The sequence below is a fragment of the Alligator mississippiensis genome, chromosome 11, assembly GCF_030867095.1.
Source record: "Alligator mississippiensis isolate rAllMis1 chromosome 11, rAllMis1, whole genome shotgun sequence".
Lineage (NCBI taxonomy): Eukaryota > Metazoa > Chordata > Crocodylia > Alligatoridae > Alligator > Alligator mississippiensis.
In genome coordinates, this window is record NC_081834.1 from 46059804 (window position 1) to 46086826 (window position 27023).

The window sequence follows — 27023 nt, forward strand, 5'->3', positions numbered from 1 at the left end:
CCTCAGGCTTTCATCTTAGCTCACATGTCCCTGCTGAGAGTGCAGGCTGTGCTGTAGACAGCTGCCGTGGGCAGGCATAACTTGCTTCCTGCTATCCCAAGCATGGGATTCTTCCCAAAGAGACTACATTTCCCAAAATGCCTGCTCTTAAAAGCAGCCATCACAGGCCTAATGGGACATGCACACAGGCTGCAAGGACCAGTTCTGCACACAGCACAACCTCTGTTTTCCACTCTGTGCCCAGCTTCACCCTCCCAGCTTCTGGCTCGCCTGCCCTCCCTTTTACGATTTCCTGAGCTAACTCCCCTGGCCTAACACTCAACTATGTTAAGCAGCCAACACTGGAAAAACTTCCTTAAAAAAATGTGGTTTGGCTGGTCACTCCCTCCCCCAGGAAAGGGAGTGAACAGGGCAGCTACAGGAAAGGAGAAAGGACAGCCAAGACCAGGAGGGGAGAAGTGGGGAGGGGATCCCCACTCATATGCCCCAAACAGGGCAGCCTGCTCTGTGTGGCTGGCCTGCCCAGGAGCGAAACTCACAGTCATCCAGGTCCAGTAAGGAGATCTCCTTGGTCCCTTTCTTGGCAGCCTTTGGTGCAGGTTTGCTGCTGGGAGGCTGAAAGATAGCAAAGGCAGAGTGAATGGCAGCAGGCAGTTGAACACTGGGATCCATGGGAGGAGGATAAGCAACCCCATCCCTGTGCTCAGCAAGGCTTGGGTTGGGTAGATCAGCTGCTGGCCTGCTACTCAGTGTGGGGCAGGAGCTGAACACCAGCTGAGAGCAGAGCAGGGATGGGGGCCCAGGATCAGCCCTCTCTGCTGTGCTCAGAGCCCCTACCCTGCCTCTTTACCATCTTTCTCCTCTTGGTCTCTGTCTCCAACTGGGAATCCTCTGCATCTGAACCCGAGTCTGACTCAGATGAGCTGCTTTCAGAGACGCTGCCCTCCTCAGACGAGGACTCAGAACCGCCTTTCCTGTCATGCTGTGGCTTCTTCTTCTTTGCCTTCTTCCCCTCCTCCTCCTCCTCGCTGGGGCTGCTGGGGAAGGAGAGGGTCTCAGGCACACAGGAGAGACTTAAGACCTCATGCCCTGCTCAAAGACTCCTGCCTGGGGGTGCCAGCCTGGGCTAATTTACATATTTCATGTGACTGGATAAAGTGGGACAACAACATGCTTGGGCTTCAGCTCAGCCTCTGTGCTGCAGGGTGCACCCCCAACAAGATGGGTGTCCTGGTAGGGCCTTGTGATGCCAAGATGACAACCCAATGTTGTCCCCGCCCCCCAACTCCTCACAGCCCATGGTACCTCCCCATGCTCTCCAGGGATGCTTTCCGGGGTAATTCCTTTTCCTTCTTTTTCTTCTTCTTCTTCTTTTCCTTCTCTTCCTCTTCAGACTGGTCCCCGCTCTCCTCCTCCTCTTCTTCGCTCCCCGAGCCAGAGCCACTCTCGGTGCCACTGCCACTCTCACTCTCCGACTCACTGACTGACTCAGGCTCTGGAAAAGAGCACAGCTCAGCTCTGACGCTAATCTCCTAGGCCTGCTTCCAAGCCCCCTTGGCTGCCAACCTACTCCTACAGCCAGGGGCATCTGCCCCTTCCCTCCCAGTGCTGTGCTCCAAGCTGGGAGAGGTTCCCCCCAACTGGTATCCTGGGGTTGGGCAGGAGGTGAACCATGGCATCTGCAAATATACACAGGAAGCATGGTCCTCCTGGCCAGAATGCCCCTAGCCAGATGGCCTCTGCTGCACAGGAGATACTAGCTGTACTACAGGTCTCCCCTTTCCTGCACTCCCAGGAGATAGGCCCTTCTCAGAGCATGCTGAGCCCTGGGCCTTTTACAGAGTGGGAAAGCTCCTGTGCTAGGCTCTGCTCAATACAAGGATCTCAGTTGCTACTGGGCTTGAGCAGGGATAAGGTCTGTAGTCCCTTCCCCTTCTCCCCCCTCTGCACACACACTTGTCCATGCCCTGACAACAGGTCACAGTACCATGCATCCAGTCCCTGCTGGCACCTCAGCTAGGGTGGTGGGGAGAGAAGAGCAGAAGTGCTGTCCTTTGCCTTTCAGCCACCTCTCAGCCTGGACACAAGGAGGCAGACACAGCCTCCAATTGCATTGCCAGGGGATTTGGGCTGTGGCCATGGAACAGCAAGGCCCTAGCGCTAGGTGCTGGCCAGGCAAGGAAGGAGTGAATCTGCTCCCACTGCCACGGGGGTGGAGCGGCCTCAGAGCAGCTCACAGGGGAGGCCTGTGCCCTGACATCACGGCAGATGGAGCCCTCACCACTGTCTGCAGACTCTGTGGGCCCGGACTCCCCCTCCGAGTCAGAGTAGAATGGTTTCTCCACCTTCTCTTTCCTCTTCTCCCGGCTGGTGCACTTGGTCCATTCAGGAACCTGCCCAGGAAGTAGATAATGAAGGAGTGATGGGTGTTGCAATGAATGAGCACAGCCCCAAAGCTGCTGGCAGGACAAGCCCCTCTCCTCCCTGCCCATGGAAAATAACCAGATTAGGAAGGGGGTGAGGGGGAAACTAAACACCAAGCCCACAGCATTCTCTGGGGCCCCTACAGCCCCCGATGCCTGCAGGGCAGGGATCCTGCTCCATGAGGAACCTGCTTTAAGAGGGGTTAAAGTGCATGCTGGGCTGGGACGACAACGACACAGATGGACATGGATGACAACACCAATAGGGACAGGTGTTTCCATGGGAGCCTGAATCTTGCTCTCTGCTAAGCTTTGAGCCACGTGATTTCACAGCAACACATCAAAGCACACAAATCACACGCTTAAGGCTGCCAACAGGTCAGCACCACACAATGCAAGAGGTAGAGGAGAATGGAAAAAGGCACTGCAAACTGCAACCAGCACACGGAGCCACCTCTATCAGCTCTCCCAGCAGCCCAATGTGGCTGTCGGTGAGGGAGATGCTTTCCTCCTGCAAGCAAGGGAGAGCCCGGTTATGGTTGCCAATCACTCAGCCACCACCTGCCCTGCCTCTCCCACTGTCTGCCTCAGGATAAGCTCTGCTCATAGCCTGGAGCCTGGCCAAACTGGCCCTCTGCTCTGGTAACAAGGGGCCCAGGAGTCCACCTGCTAGCAAGGCCATGATGCTGTAGCAAACTCCCAATCTCCCAGTCTGCATGTGCATGTTATAGGCAAGACTGTGACATCAGCCCCCAGCCCTGGAGCCTGGCCTGCACAGCACCTCCACGTTCCGCACAGAAGGGTCAGGGGCCTCATCCGGCCAGTCAGGGAGCTCCTGGTAGCCCACAGCTTTGGCATTGAGGAGGTGCGAGAGCGAGCCCAGCTGGAAGTGGTCCCGATCTGTGGGAAGAGGCAGTGGTCAGTGGGTGGTTATCATGAGGACTGCTACTTCCCCCAGGCTGCTCTCCTCACCCCCACAGGGCATTGCTTGCTTCCAGAATAGATCCATGTGTGCTTGTCTATGTCCCAGCTGCTCCCTGAGAAAAACAGGCTTCTCTTTCCACAGCTCAGTCCCCAGTGCCATACTCAGATGTTCAGTCCCCATAGCTCCTGCTCCACCCAGATGCTGGCTCTCTGTACCTTTGAAGGAGGACTCCAGGATGGGGGCGGGCTTCTGGGCCAGGAAGAGCTTCTTGGCGTACTTGTTGAGAGCTCCGCTCTTCTCTGTGGGCACGATGAGCTGGCGGATGAAGCGGGCCCGGTCTCGGATGTCGTAGTTCTGGTCATACTTGGCCAGGTTCAGCACGTACTGGGTCAGCAGTTTGCTCTGCACCAAGGACCACTGCTCTCAGAACCTGCTCTGGGCCTGCATAACTCTGACCAGTTTAGTGGACTAAGCCCTCTCCCCATGGGGATTCCCCTCACTCCACAGAAGGGGCCTGGAGTCTAGGATAGGGGGTTCAATTTGCCCAAGTTCAGGGATGAAGTGATGGGAGCCGACCTTACTAGGTCTCCAGATTGCCTGGCTCTGCCCATGCACACACACACACTATTGCTTCTCATTTATGCCTTTGGGCTGGGCCTGCCCTAAGCACTGGGCCCCTGGGCCCCATTCTGCAAGGTTTTCAGCACCCTCCACTTTGTTTAGGGCCTAGTTTCTCTCAGGATCAGGCCCACCACTGGCATGATATAGTGTGGCATGGCAACCACCATAGGAGGTTTCTTTTAAAGAGGAGTGCCCCAGTGTGCCCAGAAGCCAGGGAGGGGCCAGGCTCCCTCCAATGCCTATGCAGAGTGCCCTGCTCTCTTGCTCAGAGCAGGGACTTGTGGATCTGTTCCAGCTGGCAGGGTGGGGTCATGGACAGCAGTAACAATGTCCGGGCAAGCAAAGGGTGAGGCTCCTGCAGAGGTCTCACTCATAGCTGAGTCAGTGCCATCACCTCTGGGTGCTCAGAACCTACTCAGCACAGAGCCTGGTGCTCCTGGGAGCTGTTTGCTGCCTTGGAGCTGGTTGGGGCAAAGTGCTGGCCCAGCTCTCCCTTTACCTGCTTGGAGTTGGTCAGGTAGAGCTTGGCTGCCAGGTTGATGACCTGCAGCTTGACAATGTCCTCCTCATTGGTGAAGGACTTGGCCATCTTGCGCAGCACATCAGGCGCGATCTTGGGCACGTGCTCGCAGTACTCCCCAATCAGCCACAGGATGCTGGCCCGTGCCATGGGCACCTGCAGACACACACATACGTACAGGGCACTGCTCACCCCAACCCAAACCCTCCTTACTCACTCACAGTCACTGAGCCCCGACATTCAGCAACTGGGCAGTGCAGGCCCTGGAGGGACATATAGAGGCCAAGAGCATCCCAGCTCCACATGGCCATGTCTGTGCTGATGCCTGCATGGCACAGCCCATCTGAGGCCTGACTACAGCCTACAGATATTCTCCTGTTGGCTCTGTAGGCCAGAGTTCCTGCTAACTAACCCAGCCAGCCCCTTCTCAGGCTGGGCCCTGCCTGGGAGACATGCCTAAATGATTCCCAGAATCCTTTGCATTGTGCACAGAAAATTCTGGGACCCCTCTGAAACCCACAGCTGCTCATGACTGAAGGCACAGACCCTGGGAGGCAGGAACAAGGCAGAAATGTAGTCTGTCGGGAAGAGTTTTGCGGCCGTTTGTAAGGGGGTAGCATGGTGGTCTCCATGCTGCTCCAGATATACTGTCCTACATGGGTGCTTGCCTGTGTCCCCATGGAGAAAGCCAGACAACAGGCCTGCAAGGTGCTGTCACTCCCAAAGGAGACACGCACAGCTTGGGGGATTGGGCCTTCCCAGTGCAAGAGGAGCCATACCAGGGAGCAAGTGACCCCAGCTGAGGTGGCACTGGCCTCACGAATCAGGGCCGGTCCCTCTCAGGGTGGGTGGGAGGCCACACTCAACCTGGCCAAGCAATGCTGGCAGAGGAAGGCCTGTTCTCATAGCATATGGGAGGATCTGAACTTGAGGATCTGCAGAAGCTGAGGGACCCAGTTCACAGCCCCAGGCATCCAGTTACTGAGTCCAGGCCCCATGGGGTATGGGCCCCAGAAGGGGGGTAAGAGACAGCAGGCAGCAGCCTTTCCAAATGAGGGCAGTGTAGGACAAAGGACAGTGCATTCTTGTACTGATCCCTGGGGTGCCTGTGGACCCAGCCCCTCCAGAGTCACTTCCCTAAAGCTGGACCCCCAGCCCCACAGCAGCGAGGACAACAGAGCTCTGAGCTAGGCTGTACCTGGATGTTGTCAGTCAGCTTGGCCATGTGCTTGATGATCTCACTATGCTGAGAGGGCTGCATCTGCAGCAGCTTCTTAATGACGACCACAGACTCAGCCACGACCAGTTCTGTGGGCAAGAACAAGCCCCACCCCACCTCTGAGCGTGGAGAGATACCCCTGCCTCCACCAAGATCAGCTTGGGTGAGACAGAGGCCTTCTACCTATGAACAGAGGCAGATGGTGATCCCTCCTGCCACAGACTCATGCCCTGTGAGTGGTGGAGACAACCCTCTCCTGCCAAACAGAATGAACAGAGGACTCCAACCCCCTGAATCTGTCATGGACTCAGCAACAGTCAGCCCTAGCATGAGCTGTACTTTTTTCCATTGAGGATCTGAAGAATTATATTGCTCAGTGGGAACCAGCTTGGGCCATGCTCTGTAACACTGTGATGCCAACAACACCCAGCTGTAGGGCTTTAGTCAACAGGCTGTTTCAATCAGAGAAATAGCCCAGCCTCCTCACACCCTACAGGAGAAGATGGGGGCCTGGCAGCCACCACTGATTGCTAGATCTTCCATTTTAAGGTCTGCTAAGCCCCATGTCCCTCAGGTGCCCCATGGAAATGTCTGTCCTCTCTGCCCCTCACTGTTCCTCTGTGGCCGTGTCTCAGGCCCTCACCATCTCTGTTGGACAGGAGCTGGACCAGCCCATTTAGGCAGGTGTCTCGGACCTTCCCAATGTTGGTGGCGCAGCGTCCGATGGCCTGGATGGTGGCTGCCACAAAGTCCTTGTCCATGCTCCGGATGTAGGTCTGGGGACAGAGACAGGGCAGCTTTATCAGCATGTATAGGGGTAAGATGCTGCAGCAGCATCTTCTGGCACTGGCCCTGAGAGCTCAGACTAAGTGGAGCATGACAACCACTGTGACCAGTTGCAGGAATGTAGGCTGCTAGGAAAGCCCTGTTCTCACATACACTGTGTGCCTAGGAATCACCTTTCTCCCCTGGGACTGGTAGCCCCCCAGACCTTCTCCTCCAGGGGAGTTTTCATCCCCAGTCTTAGGGAACTCTAGCCAGCTGATTATTATGGACCTATTCATACTCTGACAACACTGAAAAGCACCAGTCAGGATCAGGCCTTATAGTGCCGGGTGCTGCACAAACACACAAGATCCTGCCTCATACAGCTCACAGGAGACGCAACAAAAGCACACACAGGCTTTCCCCCATTTCTCACAGAAGTACATCCATCTCTGCCCCCAGGCTGCAAAACCAAGGCAGCCAGATGTCGACTCCTCAGATCTGGTGGGGAGGAGTGGGCTAGGCTGGAGAAAAAACCCAGTTTGCAAATAGAGCTGAAACCTCCAAGGACCTTCACAGGATTCCTTGGTGTTTAATGATGAACATGGCAACAGGCAAACCTCCCTGAGCCCACCCAGTCCAGCCAGCCCTCGCAGTCCTGGATGCTTCTGTCAGGAACATTCTGAGAGGAGTAGGTTTGGGTTAAATGAGTGGCATTGGCTTTCTGTGACCTTCTGCTGAATGGCCAAAGGCTCCAATGTGGATCTCAAACAGGTGCCACCACGGAGCTGTACTTTGGTTTCCACTTTACTGGGCATCTGTGAGGTTTCTCACTGCAGCAGGCACTGGGATCTCCTGCCGGGTTGTGAATGATTCCTCTCTGTCACCAGTAGGTGGCAACACATACAGGATCCTAAACCCCTCTGCTTTATTCCGCTGACAGCACCCCTTCCCTCTCTGTCTCATTCACCTTCCAGAGAGCAGAGCTCTCCCATGCCCTGCTCCGCCAGCCAGCCCACAGGCCCACTGTACCTGGAACTCACGCAGGATAGTGGAGATGTTGGTTTCATTAGCAAGGTTCGTCAGAACTTCCAGCTGTGAGGAAGGGAAACAGGAGGGAATGAACAGAATTACTTTTAAAATGGGAAGCACAGTGTGTGTGTGTGTGTGTGTGTGTGTGTGTGTGTGTGTGTGTGTGTGTGTGTGTGTGTACACACATGCATATGTGCACACATGCATGAACCCACCTGTGGAAGTGGCACATGGCAGACGTACTTCCCCACATCCTCCTATCCCCAGAAAATGGCAGATACTTCCAAAGATCATGGAAGCATCAGAAACCACCTGGTGTGGCCATACTGAACAGGCGCTCAACACACAAGAGACAACCACTGCTTACAAGACCTACGGGCAGAGGTCTCCTATGGCAGGGGTGTTTCAGTAGCTTGATGGTCAGAGTGGCCTATGGCCTACGAAGGAGATACTGTACACTGAATCAGAGGTGGTTCAAGCACCTACTTTGAACGCCTTCAAGAGGAAATTGGAGGTTTATCTTGCTGGGATCCTATGACCCCAGCTGACCTCCTGCCCTTGGTGCAGGGGGCTGGACTCGATGATCTTCCAAGGTCCCTTCCAGCCCTAATATCTATGAAATCTATGAATACAGACCAGGTGCCCCAGCACTGGACTCACCTTGAGGATCTTAATCTGGGTGGGGTCCGTGGACCGGATGTAGAAGCTCTTCAGATAAGGCTCGAACATCCCCTGCACAGACAAAGCCAGTGGCGTTAGCACCATCCTAATCCCCGTACTGGGCACCACCTGGGGTCAGCCAGGGGCTCAAGTTGAAGAGCTAGCAAGAGCATGAGGTAGGCCCAATGAATTTAGCACTGGGCACTCTGGGAGCCAGTATGGCAGGAGTCAGGGAGGGTACCACACTGGCATACCACAGCAGGGTTCCTACACCTGGTGCCAAAATTACTCAGGAAGAAGGGACCAGACACCAACTCCAGGGTCTTGGGGCAGGTCAGCTCCTATCCACATACACACAGCTCCCAGCCTAGCTCAACTCATTGCGGGGGGGAAGGCAGAACTGGACACTCACCCTCCGCTTAATGGACATTGTGGCCACGTTCTGCAGCACCACATACTGCACCTCACTACAGGGGAGAAGAGAAGAGCAGTCAGCTGGTCAGGGATGAGGGGAATAGCCAAGGGAATGCATGCAACAGGCTGTTCTTACAGGAAGGAGGGCAGGTCTGTCCCAATCTCCCTCCTGTCCCTAGCACCCAGGCCAGGAGCTGAAATCCAAACACCAGACACTCTGTGGGCCAATGGCATTCCTAACAGCTCCTCAGCTTGACTTGATCCAATACAAACTTCCACCATTGCTACTGAAATAGGCTTGAGATTCCTTCTAAAATGGGCTGCATCTAGGTTTAATCTCAGAAGATCTCTGTGCTCCTGGTATGGCACTAATGAGATCCACCAGATCAGGCTGCCAGGAGGAGTCAGCATGAGAGCTCTGCCTTGCTGTGCCAGCTCTAGCCTGGATATGTCACTCACACATAGCAAAAGAACTCTGCTTCTGAATTCCCACGAGATTACTTGTGAGGAGGATGGGGGATGTGGGGACAAGAGCCAAGCAGGTGACGAGGGTAAAAAAAGAGGGGAGGCTGTGGTGTCTGCCAACCTGTGACTCCTCAGGAGACGCACTAGTGCCTTGGCAATGACTCCGACCTCTGCCTTGGGTGCCAGGTGGAAGTAGAGCTGAGCTACGGCCATGACCACCTGCAGGGAGAGCGGGGAGGGTCACTGGGAGAAGAGAGAGCAGAGGTGGACAATCCAGTCTCTGGGTAAGGATCCCCTGCTTCCAGGGGCAGCTGACATCCCAGAGCTGCATGTCAAAGTCCCATTACCAGTTAAGCCTGTACATAAACAGACAGACAGACAGGGGGTTCAGAAGCTCCCAATACTCTCAGGGTGTGTGTGCATCCATGCGTGCGTGCATCTCAGGTCACAGGCATCTTCCCTTGCTGCTCAGGAGCAGTTAAGGGTGCCACAAGCAGGCCCAGCATGGAGCGCCCAGGGGAGGCTGTGGTGGGCCGGTAGGGGGGTGCTCACAGCAGCATTGCGGCTCTGCAGCAGGGGCTTGGTATTACGCAGCAGCAGGCGGTGGTCAGGGTCCATGACGTAGGGCTTGCGCTTGACCAGGGAGGCGGTCTCCGTCTTGTCATCCTTGGCATCCTCCTCATCAGAGCCGTAGAAGGCCTTCTCCGCATTCTCCTCCAGCAGGGACTCCTGTAAGCACAGGGAGCAGCATGAGGTGTTAGGTCCACTCAGAGTCCCTCCCAAAGCCCCTAGCCCCTCCCAAAGCCACCCCCCCCTCCTTTTAGACCCCCCTCACCCATCTGCTCTGCCAGGGACCCCCCTGTCACACAGGAACCTCCTTGTGCACAGGCTACCCTCCTGCAGCCCCTGTGCAACTTCCTCCACCCTCCCAACCCACTGCTGCTGTCTGACCTGAAAAAGCAATGGTGGGGGGGGAAGGTGACAAAGAGCACTGACCCTTAGAAACATACCCCACCTAATACTGCTCCTGCCCACTTCTGCCCCATCCCCTGCTGGCAAGGGGTAGGCTCCTGCTAGTGTCCTCAGCTCCTCATAACAGTGAACATGGCCTTTCAGGTGGCTACAGAATAAGTGGCAAAATGCCCAACCCTCACTCTGGTGACTGGAGGGCCAGCAACACTCCTCATCTGGGGACCTGTAGCATAGCTGGTTCTACTTCATGGCCCCAGCACTGGGGGTGTAGCCAAGGGTACATGGGTGCGTCCATGGCTCCGTTGTCCTCTAGCAATGCCAGGCTGCCAGGGACCACTGCACCTTCATAACTACACTCCAGCCTCTTCCCAATGCAGCACTGGAGCAACTACAGAGCTGCCCGAGACTCTCAGCCCCTTGGCTGCCACTGGCTAGTCCTATGAGGCTTTACTGTCAATGCACTCCAGCCCGGGTGGCCCCAAAGGGGCGCAGCACAGGTGTCTGAGCAATGCAGCAATGTCAAGGCCATTAACCTCCAACAGCTGGGGAACCACCACTGTAGTCTGACCAACTGCCCAGCCTCCCCCTGCACAAGTCCACACAACCAGGCTGGGGCATATCTTTCAAAGGACACTGAGCCTTGACTGAAAGACTCCCAGTGGTGCTGGCCTCTCCTCTCCTTGTCCCAGGGAGCTGTTCCAGTAGCGAACAGTTCTCCCAGATTAAAATGTGCATCCAATTTCCAGTCTGAGCTAAAGGAGGAGACTGTGTGGCTGTTGAGAACCAGCAAGGAGCAAGGGGCCAAAGGGCATGGGGACCTGTATGCAGCTCAGGAACCACAGACTGGACATGACCTCAAGCCCAGAACTCATGAAGAGCGGGTGGGCATGCTGTGCCTGTGACACCTGGCATAAGTCCCCTCCCTCCTTGTGCCCCTGTCCCAGTCCCAGACTCCTTCCCTGTCCCCTTAGCTCTGTGTTCATTGGTTACCTCTCCCACAGCCCACACTCACTCACATTCTGGTTGGGGCTGAGGAACTGGGTGCGGGCATAGCGGGTCAGCATGTTGATGATCACCACCTGGCCCCACTCCTCCACATCAATCAGCAGGTTGCACAGCTTCCGGTAGTTCTTGTGGATCAGGTCGATCCGCTCAGGGCACACCTCCTCAAAGGCCATCACCACACTGCCTGCCACCAGCTGGAGCCAGGAAGGGGGTGTGGAGAGAGACAGAGAGATGGCAAAGGAAGTGGGGTGGGCAGAGGGGTGGCAGCAGCAGGAGTTGCATTACCAGGGCCCTGCTTGTGTTTTCCAACAGCTGGCCCTATCAGTCTCTAGGGAGGCTTCCTCACAGCCCTGAGATGAAGGAAGAAGCCCCAGGGCCAGGGCCAGGCCCTGGGAGGAATCCTAGCTTTGAGGGCACTGCTGATGGGACAGTAGGGTGCCAGGTTGGGAACTGGCTGATAATGAAATAAGGTAGTGGTCCCCAGGGGGACAGAGAACTGGGTCCTTCGTGAAGCTAGAGCCCAGGCCAACCTCTTAGGCAGCCTGGAGATGTCAGCCTGAAGAGAGGGTTGTATTAGAGACTCCTTTAATAATGCAGCTCCGCTCCACACAGGGTTCCCCAGGGCTGTTCCAGGATGCTATGCCCCACTCACCGTGGTCTTATCTGCTAGCAGCTTCTCAATCACTTCAATCAGCTGGTCTTTCTGGTCCGAGTCCAGGCTGCATGAAAGAGCGAGCGAGAATAAGTCAAGCAGGATGCTGACAGCAGCAGTAGGGAACTGCTGTAGGGCAGTGGTTCCCACCATGTTTTTATGCTGTGGACTGGCATGGGAGCAGCAGAGCCAGCCTCCTCCCTCCCGGGGCTGTCCCCTGGCCTGGCTTGTGCCACAACCTGGCAGCCAAACCTTTATGGCCCGGTACTGGGCCATAGCCCAGTAGTTGGAAACTTCTGCTGTAGGGGACTGCCAAAGCCCTCCCCACCTTGAGCCAAAGCAGGCAGGGGCATGGGGCTGGCATTGCCTTCACGGACTTTTTGACAGACCTGAGGTATCACACCCAGCTACTCCCCAAGTGCAGGTGCCTGTGAGGGGAATCTCCATCAGTTGATGGAGTGCAGGGCCTATAAGTTATAAACACACGGCAGAGTGGTCCCAGCTCCCTCTAGCAAAATGGGAACAGTAGAGAGATGGCTTTTTTACCTTTGCATCTGCTAATGGGCAGAGCACAGCACTTGATGCCAGGGGCATGAGGGTTCTGTGGCAAAAAGTCACCCCCACTGGGTAACTGCTCAAGGGCTCCATTTCTTCCAGCCATATACAGGGGTCAAATATTTACCCAGGGAGATATGTGCAGGCATGTACCCCAGACCAAATAGCAGGTCTTGCTTTTCTCCTCTACCTTACTGCTCCACCTTGCCTCTGCCTGCCTCCAATCCATGTGAACCCTTTGCCTCCAGTCTGGAGCAGCTCCAGCCTGGCCTGCCCAATAATGGTGTCACTCCTGCGTCTGACCAATCATGACCCCTTGGTAATGTCTGTGGAGTCCAAACTCAAGAACTAAGTTGACTTTGCACTTTTTGTCCAGCTGCTACATTGCTCCTGCCATGTGACCCTAGCCAGGCACAGAGCTGACTACAGCCAGGCCCTTGCTAGTTACTTCCCTGGTTGCAGAGTGCATAAGGCCAGTCCAGGGAAATGTTTACTGATCCATTGCTTTTAATGACCAGAAGCAACCAGAGCAGTCATCTATCCCAGCCCAGCCCAGGGAGTCCTGCCCTGTGCTCAGCAATCTGCATCTCAAGCCATCAAAGTCATGAAGTGTGCAATGGCACAGCCCCTGAAAATGGAAGTTTAAGGAAATCCTTCCAAAATTCTTATGAAAAAGGCGGTATTGTAAAAACAATAACACCACCACCTCCTGCCCCACACACCCCCTAAACCTCAGCTGCCCCACCATAGTGCCTTCTAGGCATTGAGATGCTTAGCCGCATATCAGTAGGGCCCTGATGGCTTGTTGGTTACTGTACAGGCTTCATCTGGGGAGCCAAAGCTTTGCCTGACACTCCTCAGCACTTGGTGTTGCCAGGCTGTGGGTCTCACTTCCAGTTGCTGTGGATTTCCTTGGTACCATCTGTACTTGGGAAGGAACCTCACACCCTCCTGGGGCTTGCAGTCCCTGCCCAGGGAGCTGGAGGCAACCCACAGTGCTCCGGGAGAGGGTGGAGGTATGGCAGTGGCTAACTGGGTTCCCTTGGCAGCTGGGCAGTGAGTGGGGGTTGTAGGAAGTGCCCAGGCTCACATACCCATGGCCCCTTCATGCACAAAGCAGGATAGCTCTGGAATCACAATCCTGGCCAGGATGACTGGTCTCTTAGGGGATCTGCTGCACCCTCCTAAGGGCACAGAGGGGGTACAGATGGTGCCCAGTCAGGTGTGGCAGTCCTAGCTTCCTGCCTTGGCTGTGGTGCAAAGGGCTGCAGGAAAGGTGAGGCGAGGGCTGCAGGGGCTGTTACCTGTACAGCTTGGGGATGGCGTGAGCAGCAGTCTTGCGCACATATGGGGACATGTCCGATGCCGCCTCCTTGATGGCCAGCATCATGATGGGCACGATGATGGGCACCCGGATGCTGGACAGGACCCGCAGGGCACTGGCCCGGATCAGCTGGTTGGGATCCTGCAGAGAGAGGGACAACACGGGGACAGTCCAGAGGGTTCTCAGCACCCATGGGTGCAGGAGAGAAGCTCACATGCTTGTGCTGGGAGGAAGGGGGCTCTGCTTTGCTCCCTGGAGCAGCAGTGGATTCCCTATGAGATGCAACTCCCTTCTCATTGACACTGACACCCAGCCCCACCAGTCCTGACTGCCAGGGTACTGAGCCTGCTGAGTTCAGCACCACTGGGACTCTAACTCCAGCAGCCCCGGAGGGTGTGGAGAGAGGAAAACCAGAACCACCCCAGTGCTTGGGGCAGCTCCTGGGCACAGCAGACTTCTCTGCTGCCTGGCACATGCACCCAGCACCAGATCCTTCAGTCCCTATCCCCTAGGGGCTTCCCAAGATCAGAGCCAAACCTAGGCCTTCCCACAGCTTTGCCACAACAGGGCTGGGGCTGGCCAGCCAGGGCTCCTCCTGGCCCACACAGGCATCTCTACCAGGAGCCTCTGGAAAAGGGTGGGGCAGCAGGTGGTCAGCCAGCGTGGGGCATGCCCCTCACTCTTGAGTTGGCTGTGCCACTGCTTGTTTTTCTCCAACTATGGCCCCAAAACCCTCCAGTCTGCACTTGGGCCCCTGCCTCAAAAGAGGAGCCAGGGTGCAGCAGGCTCTCTGCCAGGCCACACCCTGGGCCTTCTTGCTCTGTATCCAGTGCCACAGACCCAGACTGGCACATGCCTAGACCAACCATGACAGGGCCCAGCAGGGGCTTCCCCTGTCAGTTTTCAAGTGACCAAGTCCTATAGGCAAACTATAGGCCCATCAGCCTGACCTCTATCGTGGGGAAGGCCTTAGAAAAGTTTATTAAAGAGGCCATCCTTAATGGACTGGCCAACACCAACATCCTGAGGGATAGCCAGCATGGGTTTGTTGCGGGTAGGTCGTGCTTGACCAATCTCATTTCCTTTTATGACCAGGTGACCTATTACCTGGACAAGGGAGAAGAGATTGATGTCATATCTTGACTTCAAAAAAGCCTTCGATCTGGTATCCCACGATTACCCCTTGGTGAAACTGGCTAACTGTGGCCTTGGGTCCACCACAATCTGCTGGCTGGGAAATTGGCTCCGTGGTCGGACCCAGAGGGTGGTGGTTGACGGAAGTCACACATCATGGTGTCCTGTGACCGACGGGGTCCCCCAAGGTTCTGTCCTTGGACCCATATTGTTCAACATCTTCATTAATGATGTGGACATTGGAGTCAGAAGCGGACTGGCCACGTTTGCCAATGACACCAAACTTTGGGGCAAAGTGTCCACAGCAGAAGACAGGCGGGTGATCCAGGCTGACCTGGACAGGCTCAGCAAATGGGCAGATGAGAACCTGATGGTGTTTAACACTGAAAAATGCAAGGTTCTCCACCTTGGGAGGAAAAACTTGCAGCATCCTTGTAGGCTGTGCTACGCTGGCTAGCACTACGGAAGAAAGAGACTTGGGGGTCATCATTGACCACAAGATGAACGTGAGCCTTCAACGTGATGCTGTGGCTAGTAAAGCAACCAAAAAGCTGGCTTGCATCCATAGATGCTTCTCAAGCAAATCCTGGGATGTCATTCTCCTGTTGTACTCGGCCTTGGTGAGGCCGCAGCTGGAGTACTGCATCCAGTTTTGGGCTCCACAATTCAAAAAGGATGTGGAGAAGCTTGAGAGAGTCCAGAGAAGAGTCACGCACATGATCAGAGGTCAGGGAAGCAGACCCTACGATGATAGGCTGAGAGCCCTGGGGCTCTTTAGCCTGGAAAAGCGCAGGCTCAGGGGCGATCTGATGGCCACCTATAAGTTTATCAGGGGTGACCACCAGTATCTGGGGGAACGTTTGTTCACCAGAGCACCCCAAGGGATGACAAGGTCGAACGGTTATAAACTACTGCAAGACCATTTCAGGCTGGACATAAGGAAGAATTTTTTTACTGTCCAAGCCCCCAAGGTCTGGAATAGCCTGCCATTGGAGGTGGTTCAAGCACCTACATTGAATACATTCAGGAAAAAATTGGATGCTGATCTTGCTGGGATCCTATGGCCCCAAATGACTTCCTGCCTTCAGGCAGGGGGCTGGACTTGATGATCTTCTGAGGTCCCTTCCAGCCCTAATGTCTATGAAACCGATAAAGTCCCAAGTCCCAAATATAGTGTGGATTTCTAAGAGGCCTCACAGGCCTTTCCCCTCCACACATCCACCCCTATCCCAGGCCACAGAGTTATCACACCAGCTCTGGTTCCAGCCTCATGTTTCCAGCCTCTCTATGCATCTCTTCCTCCATCCTGACTGACCTGCATCTTGAGGAGGAACTGGAGCTGTAAACTGAGCAGATACTGGCAGGGGAGTGAGAAAGACCAGAAGCACCTGCTGGGGTTGGGCACTGGACAGAACATGCCTGTGCACACTCCCCAAGCCAGTGCCAGGGGGGTTGGGGTCATAGCACATTGCCTAGCACTCACATCCTCCTTTCTCATTTAGCTGCACTGTGGGGAGGCAGGGAGGGCAGAGTCTGTGCCAGCCTGTGCAAAGGACAAAGGTGGCAGCAGGTTCTACTAGGCTGGCACTGGCACTGTGTGGGATGGGGGTGGAGAGAGGGGCCAGAGGAGACGTGAGGTCAGGAGATGAGGATTTTAGGAAACCTGCCTGAGGCTTGCTCTGTGGGCAGCACCTCTCAGCCCAGGAGGGTCTGAGAGATGCATGGTCAGGCTCTGTGGTCTGAGAGGTTTGGCTTTGTCTAGAAGCCCTAAGCATCGTCTCAACCAGGCTCCCAGACTGGAAGAGAGAAAGAACGTGAATGTATAGAAGCCCTTTCATGCCAGCAAGGGCTGTCCCAAGCAATAGGGCAGAGCCCTGTGTTTTCCTGCCCCTGGTTTAGCTAACAAATCTTCTCACAAAAAGCCCAACCAACAGTGAGATGGACACCAGCTGCAATCACCAACAGAGAGGGATCTCTTTCTGCCACTTCTGAAAGATGATCAGGAGCTTGGAGGCAACACACACTGCCAGCCCTCACAACACCCAAAAGATAACACACTCAAACTCCCACCCCCACCCTCTCCCTGACAGCAGACTGCAGCACCTAACCTTTAGTCCCCGCTGGAAGGTGGAGATGGAGAGCAAGGCCAGGTCCTGCTGTTCCTCTGCGTATCGCACCAGGTAGACATACACCAGCTTCTTCACCTGCAAGGCAGAGATAGGTCCTTGCTCAGCCAGGCTCTGAGCACCTACCACCCTCAGGCACTCCCCTGCCCCATCACGCCAGACTCCCCCACAGGGTGCCCAGCCCCCATGGGCACTGATTGAGAGAGGCGACTGTCCCTGCTGCTGGATTCAGGGCCTGGACATGCAACATGTTGGCACTGCTGTAGTAAAATAGTTCTCCACTGATCTCAGTTCCACTGGGATAGGAAGTAGTGTCAGCACTTTCTGGCTGGACTGGCTGTTACAGTTGCTTGCCACTGGATGGCAAAGGAGCTGCTAGGAGACAGTCTGCACTGAGCCCAGGGTTACCCCAGAATAACTGCAGACACACAACACCAATACCACTAATTTTCACAGGTGTATTTTTATTGTTGTTTTCCCCCAGGGTCACCCTACCCTGAACTCTATCATGTTACAAAGTACAGGGCTATGTGCTGTGTGTCTGCTCCTTTTTCACTGGTCCAAAGAAGTCCTAGCTCTCAGCATCTGTGTATGTATATGGAGGGGGGGTGGGCAGAAAGGAGTGTAGTTTCAGAGGCTGGAATGAGTTTGCTCAGTTTGGCAGGGCTGGGAGGAGGGGCAGTAAATGAGTTTTATTCCTTCTCCCAGAATCCTATGTTGTGTTGCCATGTTTGGGACAGAGTCTGGGCCTGCTATGGCCCCAGGTTAGAACTCAACTCTACACAGTCCCATGGAACCCAGCTTGGCCAATTTACTGCCCCGTCTTGCGATGCATTGTCCCATAGCCCTCCTCCAGGCAAGTCCACTGTTTCACCCAGCGAGCAAGGGGGAGAATGAGACAGAAGATCCCACCAGCTGAGAGTAAGAGGCCACACAAAGTCTCAGAGCAGCCTGCTGCTTCCCCCAAGAAGGGGTTGTCCCAGAATCTCAGCAGCTTCAGACCCCATGCAGCATACCAGCAACCACCCAGCAGGCACACTGCCCCGCTGGCAGGTAACACCACGATGCCCAAGAAGCTGCCTACCTCGATATTCTTGCAAGCCACATTTTTTACAACAGCTGGAAAGAGGTCAGACGCATTCTTCCCCCGGGCAATCATCTGCGGAGAAGGGAGGGGAGAGCGTGAAGGCACAGCCTGGATGCAGGGGTGTAGCTGGCTCAGAGCACGTCAGAGATTCAATTAAACCACAGCACGGGGAGAAATCCGCAATCTTGGGCTGCAAATCCATTGGTTTCCACCACCTGGGTGAGAAAGTGGAATCCCTCCTCGACTACTGGGGGGTGGTGGGTCACAGTCCCTAGCACAGTGGGGCTCTGATCTACACCTTGGTCCCAGGCACAACTGAAACGCGTCACAACAGCAGCAGTGTGACGACTCTCAGCCTCTCCTAAGACAAGCAGAAGGACAACAGATGCCTGATCAGCTCCGACCCGCATAGCACAGGCAGTGGCCAGCCAAAGAGCTGAAGCTGGAGATGCTGGACCTGACCACACTAGTGAATGGGAGGGGAGGGTGGTTTCTGATGCAGAGGGAAGGCCAACAGGGCAGCAAGGTCTGGGGGAACAAGCATGAGACAAGGAAGCAGGAGAGCCCTGGATCTACTCCAGGCACTGACACAACTTCCTGGTAGATTGCCAGCAAATACAATCTCCCTTCTCCCTACTGTGACTCAGTTCCCCCATCTGCAAAATGGAGGGGATGGTTCATGCAGGAGTGGGGGCTAACTCACCTCTCTTAGTTCAGTGCTCAATCAGTGCTAATTACTGACACTGGTGGGACAATTTCACCCTTGCAGTGTCCACATGGTAATTAGGGGTCTGGGAGGCCAACCCCACATGTAGGGGGAATGGAAGCACAGAAGCCTGCCTGTACAGTCACTGAGCAACCCTGCAACTGAGCAGTCACTGAGCAACTCAGCAGCTCCTGGCACCTGGGGCCTTATGCCATGCTCTGTGGTTCTAGCCCATCTGCCCGACACTCACAGCGACAATCCTCTTCATGGCCTCCAGCTTCAGAGAGTCCTTGTTGCTGTCCAGCATCTCCTTCAGGTCATCATGCCTGCAAAACAAGAAGAACCCTCAAAGAAGGAGTTATAGATGCCAGGCAGGCACCTGGGGCCAACCCTCCCTGCTGATCCCTCAGGCACCAGCCCAGGTAGCTGCCAGTCCTCCCTGCACCAGGCCATCCCACAGAAACTGCAGCCCTGGGCATCCAACACACTGCTGCTGGTAACAATCTCTACCCAGCTCAGGATTTCAATGCACTCTAAAAATCATTTGTATTCACTTTCTCAAGCATCCTCAGTGAATGGATATGCAGCAACCTTCTTTCACCAGTGAGGAAACTGAGGCAGGACACTGCCCAGTGCAGGTCTGTTAACCACCTCGTAGGAACCCCTGACTCATCAGGATAGGCAGGGCTTTCCCAGGGGGCTGGTGTCAGTTGCTTAACACCAGAAGGGAAACACTGTGCTTCCTAGGGGTTGAAGAGCCAGGCCATCTGACCCACACCCCAGCCTGCTGGAACATACGAGACCCAGGTCTGACCCAGGGAGCCGAGCTGGAGCGTGGGCACTGCTGGCACGTCCCAAAGCTTGGTGGATTCCTGAGTTTGTGGCCCCAACTATTGACACAGACATCAGGAAGACAGGAGAGAGAAGCCTGGGGTAGCAGATGCTCAAAGCAGTCCTATGCTGGGAGGGTTGAGGGAGAGCGGGTAGATGGGTCCCTAGAGTCTGGATGCTTTGCTATAGCCCAGGTGAACCTCTTAGCTCTGAAAGCCAGTGATACCACCCATGGTATCTGAGGTGCTCTGTACCTGCAGCACAGGCCGGGTCCTTCTTTGCCTGGGGGGAAGATCAGCATCCCCAGCTGAGGGCCTAACAAGCGGCTGTCTGAGGAAGTGCAGAAGAGTCATCAGCAACACAGCCAGCAATCCTGGCCTGACTCCCAGTCTCATGACTTTTGGGGCTTTACTAAACCCCAGCTCCTGGAGTCCTGTGACTTGGGAGTGTCTTTGCTTTTACAGAGGACATAAGAACATTTCCTGCCCTTGAGGCTGCAGGGAGAAGGTAGAAAGCACAGCCTGCATGGGTCATGAAGGCACAGAGGCCCCATGGCAGTGACAATCCCCAAGAGGATTTTTCTTCTTTTTTTTTTTTTTAAATCTCTCTCATGATTTGCTACTCGCTCCCCTAATCCCAGGGCCTAACTCCCAAATTCTGAACACTGGTGTCTGGCACCCCTGTGTCACCCGGCAGGCAGGACGGAGGCTACATTGTAGAGCTGGGAACGGAGGAGCGGTCATTCTCAGCCCTTGAAGTGTGCTAGTCAGGCTGATCTGCTCCGTTCCCTGTGGCCTGCGCCCGAAACCCTTCTTCCATCTGGAGCTCAGACAACACCCAGCCAGCCAGGCTGCACAGTCCAGACCTGGGACTAGAGACCATGGCTCTGTCTCTTCTCCCAGGAAACGAATAGGCTCGACAAGGCTGGGATAGTTCTGGGACCACCGCCTGGGCTGGAGGTGAAGGCTCCTGCCAGTCCCCGTTTCATCCAGAAGCAGACATGTGCCCAGCATAAAGCTCTGAGCTAGTCCTTGGGGACCTTTGCTCTTGGCCCCATCTCCCCTAGAGCTGCCAACCTCCACCCCATCTGCCTGCTGCAACCTCAAACCAGCACTGGCTCAGACTGCAGGCTGTGAAAACCAGCTGCTGGGTGCAGTGCTCCAGCCACAACGTTTACCCAAAGAAACCTCTTCCTGCAGCCTGCGCCCTGCCTCTGGGACGTGGCTGGAACCCGCGCAGCTTTTACAGTTTTGCTACTCCTTCTGCACACACACACAACCGCTTATCTCCCACCGCCAGCCTGGGAGCTCTTGCAGGGCAATGAGAGGGGCCCAGCTGGGAGCAGTAGGCCCCCACTCCCCAGCCAGGGTCCAGCCACACCTGGGGTCACTGCTTCTCACACCAGTGACTTAGCGCAGCTCCCACGCATTGGGTTGTGCTATCTGCTGTGGATAAAGGGCTCACAGAAGGATTACCGGGGAAGGACTCTCCAGCCACGTGGCTCCTGGCTGTAAGCAGCTCCCAACCCCCTGCTCCAAGCAGCTCTAAGGGACCCCTTCCCCATCCGCTTTGGGACACGGGCCTGAGCACTGTCAGTCCTTCCAACCCGCTGAGCTTGGGCAGTGCTTAGCCCTACAATCTGGATTGAGCAAGCTGGCTCCCAAGGCTTTTCTCTGTTCATCCCAGCAACCCTACATCAAGGCTTTCACTATCCATGCCTCAGCAAAGGATCAGAGCCACAGGATCAAGAGACAGGCAAAAGGACATGCAGAGGTGGCCCCTCACAGCAGCAGGTGGAGATCCTCACAGACCTGGGTCCCTCTCATTCCTGGAGAAGCCACCATAGTGAAGGGATGGGGAGATACGGACACTCGTCCCCACTGCAGGAAGCAGGTGCTACCTGAAGCCAACAGGTCTGAGCAGGTGGAGTTCATGCCTGGGAGCACCAGGTGCAGCAGACCCCCAGGAGGCCGATGGCCCGGTACATGGATTGAGCTCAAGGGTATAATGCCAGGTTGCTCCACGCACAGAAGAGCCCAGGTGCCACCAACACGCACGGCCTGGAGCACAGCTGGCGCACAGCGCAGGTCAGGGGCAACATGATTCCCTGCAGCACAGGGCCCCGATCCCACGAGACTGCCCGCATGGCCATCAGCCCTGAGACGTGCCGAACCAAGCCGGCTGCTCCCGACGCGCCGCACCCTCCACCTGCGCTGGGCAGAACCTGCCTTGGCTAGAAGCAGCCTGGGGCTCCCACCCATATCAGCCACTCACGTTGCCATCAGTGGCACAGGCAGGTCACGCCTCATGGCAGCCGTGCCAAGCACGATAGCAGCGAACCAGCTTCCGGCTTGACGCTTTCCAGCTGCAAGCACCGGGCTCACCTTGTGAGCCCGACTGAACTAGCAAATAAAGCATTTCATAACCTCCCTGGGGATGTTTGAGCAACTTATATGGCTGAGGAAGGGAGAGGGCAGGGAGGCGAAGGGAAGGGCTGGGTCCCTCACTGCGCAGAACAGGCATCGGTTTTACAGGGCTCTCAGGCAGCGATTCCCCCGTTCGCGGGGCGGGGGAAAGGGGCTCGTGCCCAGCTCAGACCTGCGCAATCCCGACACACAGCTCAGGGCCAGAGTCGGCCACCAAAACCCGCCTGGGAGCTGGGACAGTCAGACAGATGCTCCCTAAATAGGGAGGGGGAGCTGAAACCACCAGAAAGATTGGGCTCCCAGTTTTGTGACAAGCTTGCTCTGCGCGGGGTGCAGACGGACGGGGGAGGGAAGGCTGCGGTGAACCCCAGGGCGGTGACAGGTCAGGGGACGAGCAGGTTTCGAGGCACAGGGGTCAGCGTCCTTTGGGGAAGTGTGTCTCTGCCACACCATGGCAGGGGGGTTGCCCAAGGCCTCAGTGAGCAAATCAGGACCTCCCACAGTTTAGCCCACAGCCCAGCAAAGGCAGGGGATGCGAGCGGACTTGAACCCCTGGCAGCCCCCGCCCAAAGGTCGCTGGGCCAGGAGGCCGAGGAGCTGCCTGCTTCGGGCAGGGAACCCAACCCACAGCTGCCCGTGAAATATTTATGCCCCGTCAGGAATTCATTTACAGCAGCCTGAAAAGGAGCCGGAAAGCCGGGGCCGGTTGCCACAGCGACCGCAATGCTTGGGCTTCTCGCATGGCCTCTGCTCTCTCTCCTTAACGGGCGTATTGCCACTTCTGGCGGCGGCTGGGGTTACAGACCGGCAGATGAGGTGCCTTCCGTCTAGCAGCCTGTGGCTGTGGGGGGATGCAAGTCACCTGTGGGTTGAGCTGGCTGGTCCTCAGCTCCAGCGATCCATAACTACAGCACTCGCTGAGCATCCTCCCATGCCCTCCCCAGGAACGCGGCCGCCCCTGCAGGCCCCGCGGCCTGGCTGCACAGACATCGGGGGGCAGCTCTGTCCTAGAGAGCAGGAGCTCTCTAGCGGATCCCAAGTCTTGGCAGGACAGGCCTAGGCCACATTAGTGGGAATCAGCTCAACCTGGAAATAAACCAGCCCCAATCTAACATCTTCTACAAGGTCTTTTCTTCAAAAAAAGAAATAAAAAAATGCTATAAAAATCGCAATTTTACATGCACAGACAAAAAGTAATCCGACCCAAGCACATGGCAGCAGCTGGCCTCAGTTTGGAGCCTGATCTTGGAAGCTCTCCACACTCAGATGTCTCATTGATGGCACTGGAGGTGCTAGGGGCCAATTCCCTCCTGGAACAAAGGAATGGCATTTAATAGAGGGGGAAGCAAAAGGGCTGGATTCTCACCTGGTGCAAATCTGCAAAGTGAATTCAATGGGATTACGCTGAGTTGCAGCAGCTGAGAGTCTGGCTGGCACAGCTTAAATCACGGCAGAGTTCTGCAGCCGTGTGGTCGTGCTCTATTCAATTCCATAGGGTAGGTTAAACACGCACGCCCCTATGGAAATGACAGAACCGTCTGCTAAATCCTACAGTGACTTTCCAAGAAACGCTGCACATGCATTAGCCCATGAGCTTCCCTAACTGCACAGAAGTTACTTTAAGACAAACAAAGAAATCCCAAACAATTTTCCAAAACAGCACCAGACTCTCCTCCAAGCAAGAGCAAATATCAAACAGAGCTATGGCGAGGTCTGAGCTGGCTCCAGAATCTCAAGGTATCTGAAGTATTTATTTTGGGGTTTGAGGGCAGGACCTCTCTGATTTACATCCAATGCTCAGGGAGCCGCTTTGCACTGCAACTGTCAAGTATCCTCCACCCCAGACCTTTCAGCCTGGGGCTTCAGATACTCCCAAATCCATCAGCAGGCATATACATGCAGACCCAAGCCCGGAGACTTGGGGTTCAGATAGCCGTGAGTCTCACTTGCCCTCAGCCAACAGCCACAGCTGCAGGAAGAAGAATCAAAGTTTCTAGACAGGATGACACTTGCACCCAGGTGGAAATCAAGGCCTTCATGAATCACAAACTTAACCCTGAGATCAGCTCTAATGACCACAGCACCAACACACCACAGTGGGGACTGCAATGAGGATAAGGAAAGGCACCTTCCACTGCAAGGCTGCCCCTGCCTCAGCACTTCGGGGCAGCGGGAACAGCTCTCACATTTGAGGGAAGTGCGAGAGAGGTATTAAGGAAGGAAACAGTGCATTTAGATCTGGACACAGACTGGGCGAATTGCTTCATGCTCAAGGGATGCAGATTTGGGAAAGACTGAATGAAATCAGTCCCACTGGTTCCTGAGCTGCTCAACCCACAGAAACTAGAATCTCGGTTCTTTGCAGCACTTCTCCAGTGCCACCGTGGAGGCCAGAGCCCACAGGCAACAGGGCATCAAGCCACTCAGCGGGCAGGGGCAGCGCAACGCAGCAAGGCTGGAACTGAGCAAGGCCCTACCCACTGGGGTGTATTTGTGGCCTCTAGCAACTCACCCTCATAGGGCCCTCTCCTCCCCTGCCCCAAGCCCCACGCTGGTTCAGCGAGCAACACAGATGTCATTGCAAGGCAGCCGGTATGCTCCAGCACTTTTCACTCTGGGTGCTGAAAGTAGCCCCTTAGCTTGAGGCAACAGGGAACCTGGACAAGAACAGGGGTGAGGGGGTCAGGGCTGGTGGGAGGGATCCCCAGAACCAGGGTCAGATAGCTGCACTTCCCCTATGCTCTCCCAGACATGGGCCAGGAGGAGAGGCCAGGCCCCTCAGCAAACTGGGCACCATGGATCTGGCAAGTACCCTGTCAGGGCTTGGCAATGTTTTGCAGGTTCTTACCACTCACCCTCCAGCAGTCCAGCCCTCTGGCCCAACACCCCCTGACAAGCAGCAGCCCAGCCCACGAGGGCCCTTGTACCTCCCAGTGCCCACAGCTAAGACAAAGCACAAGCATGCTCATCACACCTTGAGGCAGATGCCCCTAGTCTCAGGAAGACTATGGCATACTCTGGTGCCACCCTCAGGGCAGTGGAAGAGGAGCTTGGAGATGGCAGTTTGCATCTCTACAAGCAGGCACAGTGCAGGGTGGGGGGGACCCTTCTTTCCCTTTCAAAGGGGTCAGGGCCGCAGAGCAGGGGGAAGCCCCATGGGAGGAGTCTCTTCTCACTCATCCCACTGCTGCCACTGTCCTGCTCCCTAGGACTGACTGGGTGGCTTGGGGCAGCAAATGGCTCCATGCAGCTGCCCCAGTCCCAGCCCCAGCACTTTCCTAGCTCTGAGACAGCCAGCAGGACTGCGCTGACAGGGTGAGGGGCACAGTCTGGTGCTCACCGCCTGCCCTACCGTAGTGGCTGTGTCCGGTTGGCACCAGCACTGTTGTCTGGGGCTGGTTGCTGCTCGGGTGCCTTGAGCAGCCGGAGCTCATCGGCTTGCAGGGCGCTGTACCAGCTCTGCTGCCCACCCTCGGCCGGCAGCACTGGGCTCTTGGCATCCTCGCCCGCTGCCCCCGGAGGGAACCTCACCAGGTTCACGGCACTGGCTGGCAACTGCAGCAGCTTCTGCATCGGCTTCATTGCGGGGCCGAGCCACGTTTGCAGGCAGCTGGGGCTGGGGCTGTGACTCAGCGACGGGGCTGTCCCCGCTCCGCCTCCGCCTGCAACCTGATGCTGCTGCTGCTGGGGCCGGCCGGGCTGGGCTGGGCTCCCTGCTACAGCCCCAGCCCCTGAGCCCAGGCTGCAGCTCCTGCTGCAGGGGTCAGATCTTGCAGTCCCTGCTGGGTCACTCAGGGAGGACCTGGCAACAACCCAGCCCTGGCACTGGAGGATGCTGCTGTGCTGCCAGGCCCCAAGCAGCCCCATCTGCAGCTCAGGACAGCATCTCCTGCCCCGCTCCTTGCCACAGCCCCTGTGCCTAAGTGAGGAATGGTCACTGCCTCACCAGGCCCAGAATGGGGGAGGGCCTTGAAGCATGGACAGACGAGAAATACACCGGGAACTGTACACCCAGAGGGGTGTGGAGTTCCCTGGGTTGGTCTCAAGTAAAAGGGAGGGAGATTCACAACTTACAGACTAACCCAGGAGACAGAGAAAGAGAGAGAGGTGGGGGGAGGAGATGGATGGACAGAAGGATGGATGGAGAGAGAGAATGATTCATGGATAGTGACAGAGAGAGACAGAGATGGATGGATAAAAAGAGAAAAATGGATGGACAGAGAGAGAGAGAGAGATGGGTGGACAGAAAGAGGGAGAGATGGATGTGTAGTGAGAGAAAAAGATGGAAGGAAACAGAGATGGATGGATAGATAGATAGTGAGAGGTACATAGATGACCAGAGAGAGAGAGAGAGAGAGAGAGAGAGAAAAGGATGGATATAGAGAGGGATGGACAGAGAGTGGGAGAGATGGATGGATGGTGACAGAAAGTGGAATAGAGAAAGATGGATGGATAGACAAAGAAAGATGATTGGATAGAGAGAGAGGTGCAGAAAAAGAGAAAAATGAAGAGAGAGAGAGATGGATGGATGGACAAAAGATGGATGGATAGAGAGAGCATGATGGATATATAGAGAGGGAAGAATAGAAAGAGGGATTTGGATGGAGAGAGAGGAATGGAGAAATGCATGGAGAAAGATGTATGATTAGAGAGACTGCAAGATGGATGGATGGAAAAAGAGGGAGATGGATGGAAAAAATGAATGAATAGAGATGGATGGAATGAGAGAGAGGGGGGCAGGATAAAAAGAAAGAGAGCAAGTTGGCCAACAGAGTGAGGGGTGGATGTATAGAGAAGGAGAGAAAGATGGATAGACAGAGAAAGCAATGGATGGATGGATAGAGAGAAAGGTGGATTGAGAGAGAGAGGGATGTATGATTAGAGAGAGAGAATGCAAGACAGATGGACAGAGATGGATGGATGGAGAGAGAGATGGACAGAAAGTGAGAGACAGTGCTGGATAAAGAGGGAAGTGGATGGAGAAAGAACAAGATAGGTGGATAGAGAAGGAGTGAGAGATACACAGACAGAGCGATGGATGAATGGATAAATAGAGAGATGGATGGAGAGAAAGAGATAGAGAGAAGGATGGATAGAGAGATGCAGAGATAGAGATGAAGAGAGTAATGCATGGATAGCAAGAGAGGGAAAGAGAAAAGAT

General features: G+C 55.5%; 1 protein-coding gene across 5 annotated transcripts in view; it reads right to left on the reverse strand.

The window, feature by feature from the left end:
- The window catches only part of AP3B2 (adaptor related protein complex 3 subunit beta 2), a 54291-nt gene that overhangs the window by 14711 nt on the left and 12557 nt on the right, over window positions 1–27023 (reverse strand). For 2 of the 5 annotated variants that reach the window (XM_019499380.2, XM_019499378.2), the window contains exons 1-21: window positions 25215–25478; window positions 18856–18931; window positions 17897–17971; window positions 16795–16890; window positions 13533–13693; window positions 11674–11740; window positions 11033–11215; window positions 9597–9773; window positions 9166–9263; window positions 8578–8632; window positions 8166–8237; window positions 7506–7568; window positions 6352–6484; window positions 5688–5797; window positions 4469–4645; window positions 3564–3750; window positions 3205–3323; window positions 2282–2393; window positions 1306–1495; window positions 851–1037; window positions 540–615 (exon numbers count right to left, since the gene is read on the reverse strand). In XM_019499380.2, the coding sequence (XP_019354925.1) occupies window positions 540–615; window positions 851–1037; window positions 1306–1495; window positions 2282–2393; window positions 3205–3323; window positions 3564–3750; window positions 4469–4645; window positions 5688–5797; window positions 6352–6484; window positions 7506–7568; window positions 8166–8237; window positions 8578–8632; window positions 9166–9263; window positions 9597–9773; window positions 11033–11215; window positions 11674–11740; window positions 13533–13693; window positions 16795–16890; window positions 17897–17971; window positions 18856–18931; window positions 25215–25444 (2644 nt within the window). In that variant the 5' untranslated portion in view covers window positions 25445–25478. Of the gene's footprint in view, window positions 1–539; window positions 616–850; window positions 1038–1305; window positions 1496–2281; window positions 2394–3204; window positions 3324–3563; window positions 3751–4468; window positions 4646–5687; window positions 5798–6351; window positions 6485–7505; window positions 7569–8165; window positions 8238–8577; window positions 8633–9165; window positions 9264–9596; window positions 9774–11032; window positions 11216–11673; window positions 11741–13532; window positions 13694–16794; window positions 16891–17896; window positions 17972–18855; window positions 18932–25214; window positions 25479–27023 lie in introns of those variants that run through there. The other 3 variants (XM_019499382.2, XM_014604494.3, XM_019499379.2) reach the window with 2 other exon arrangements.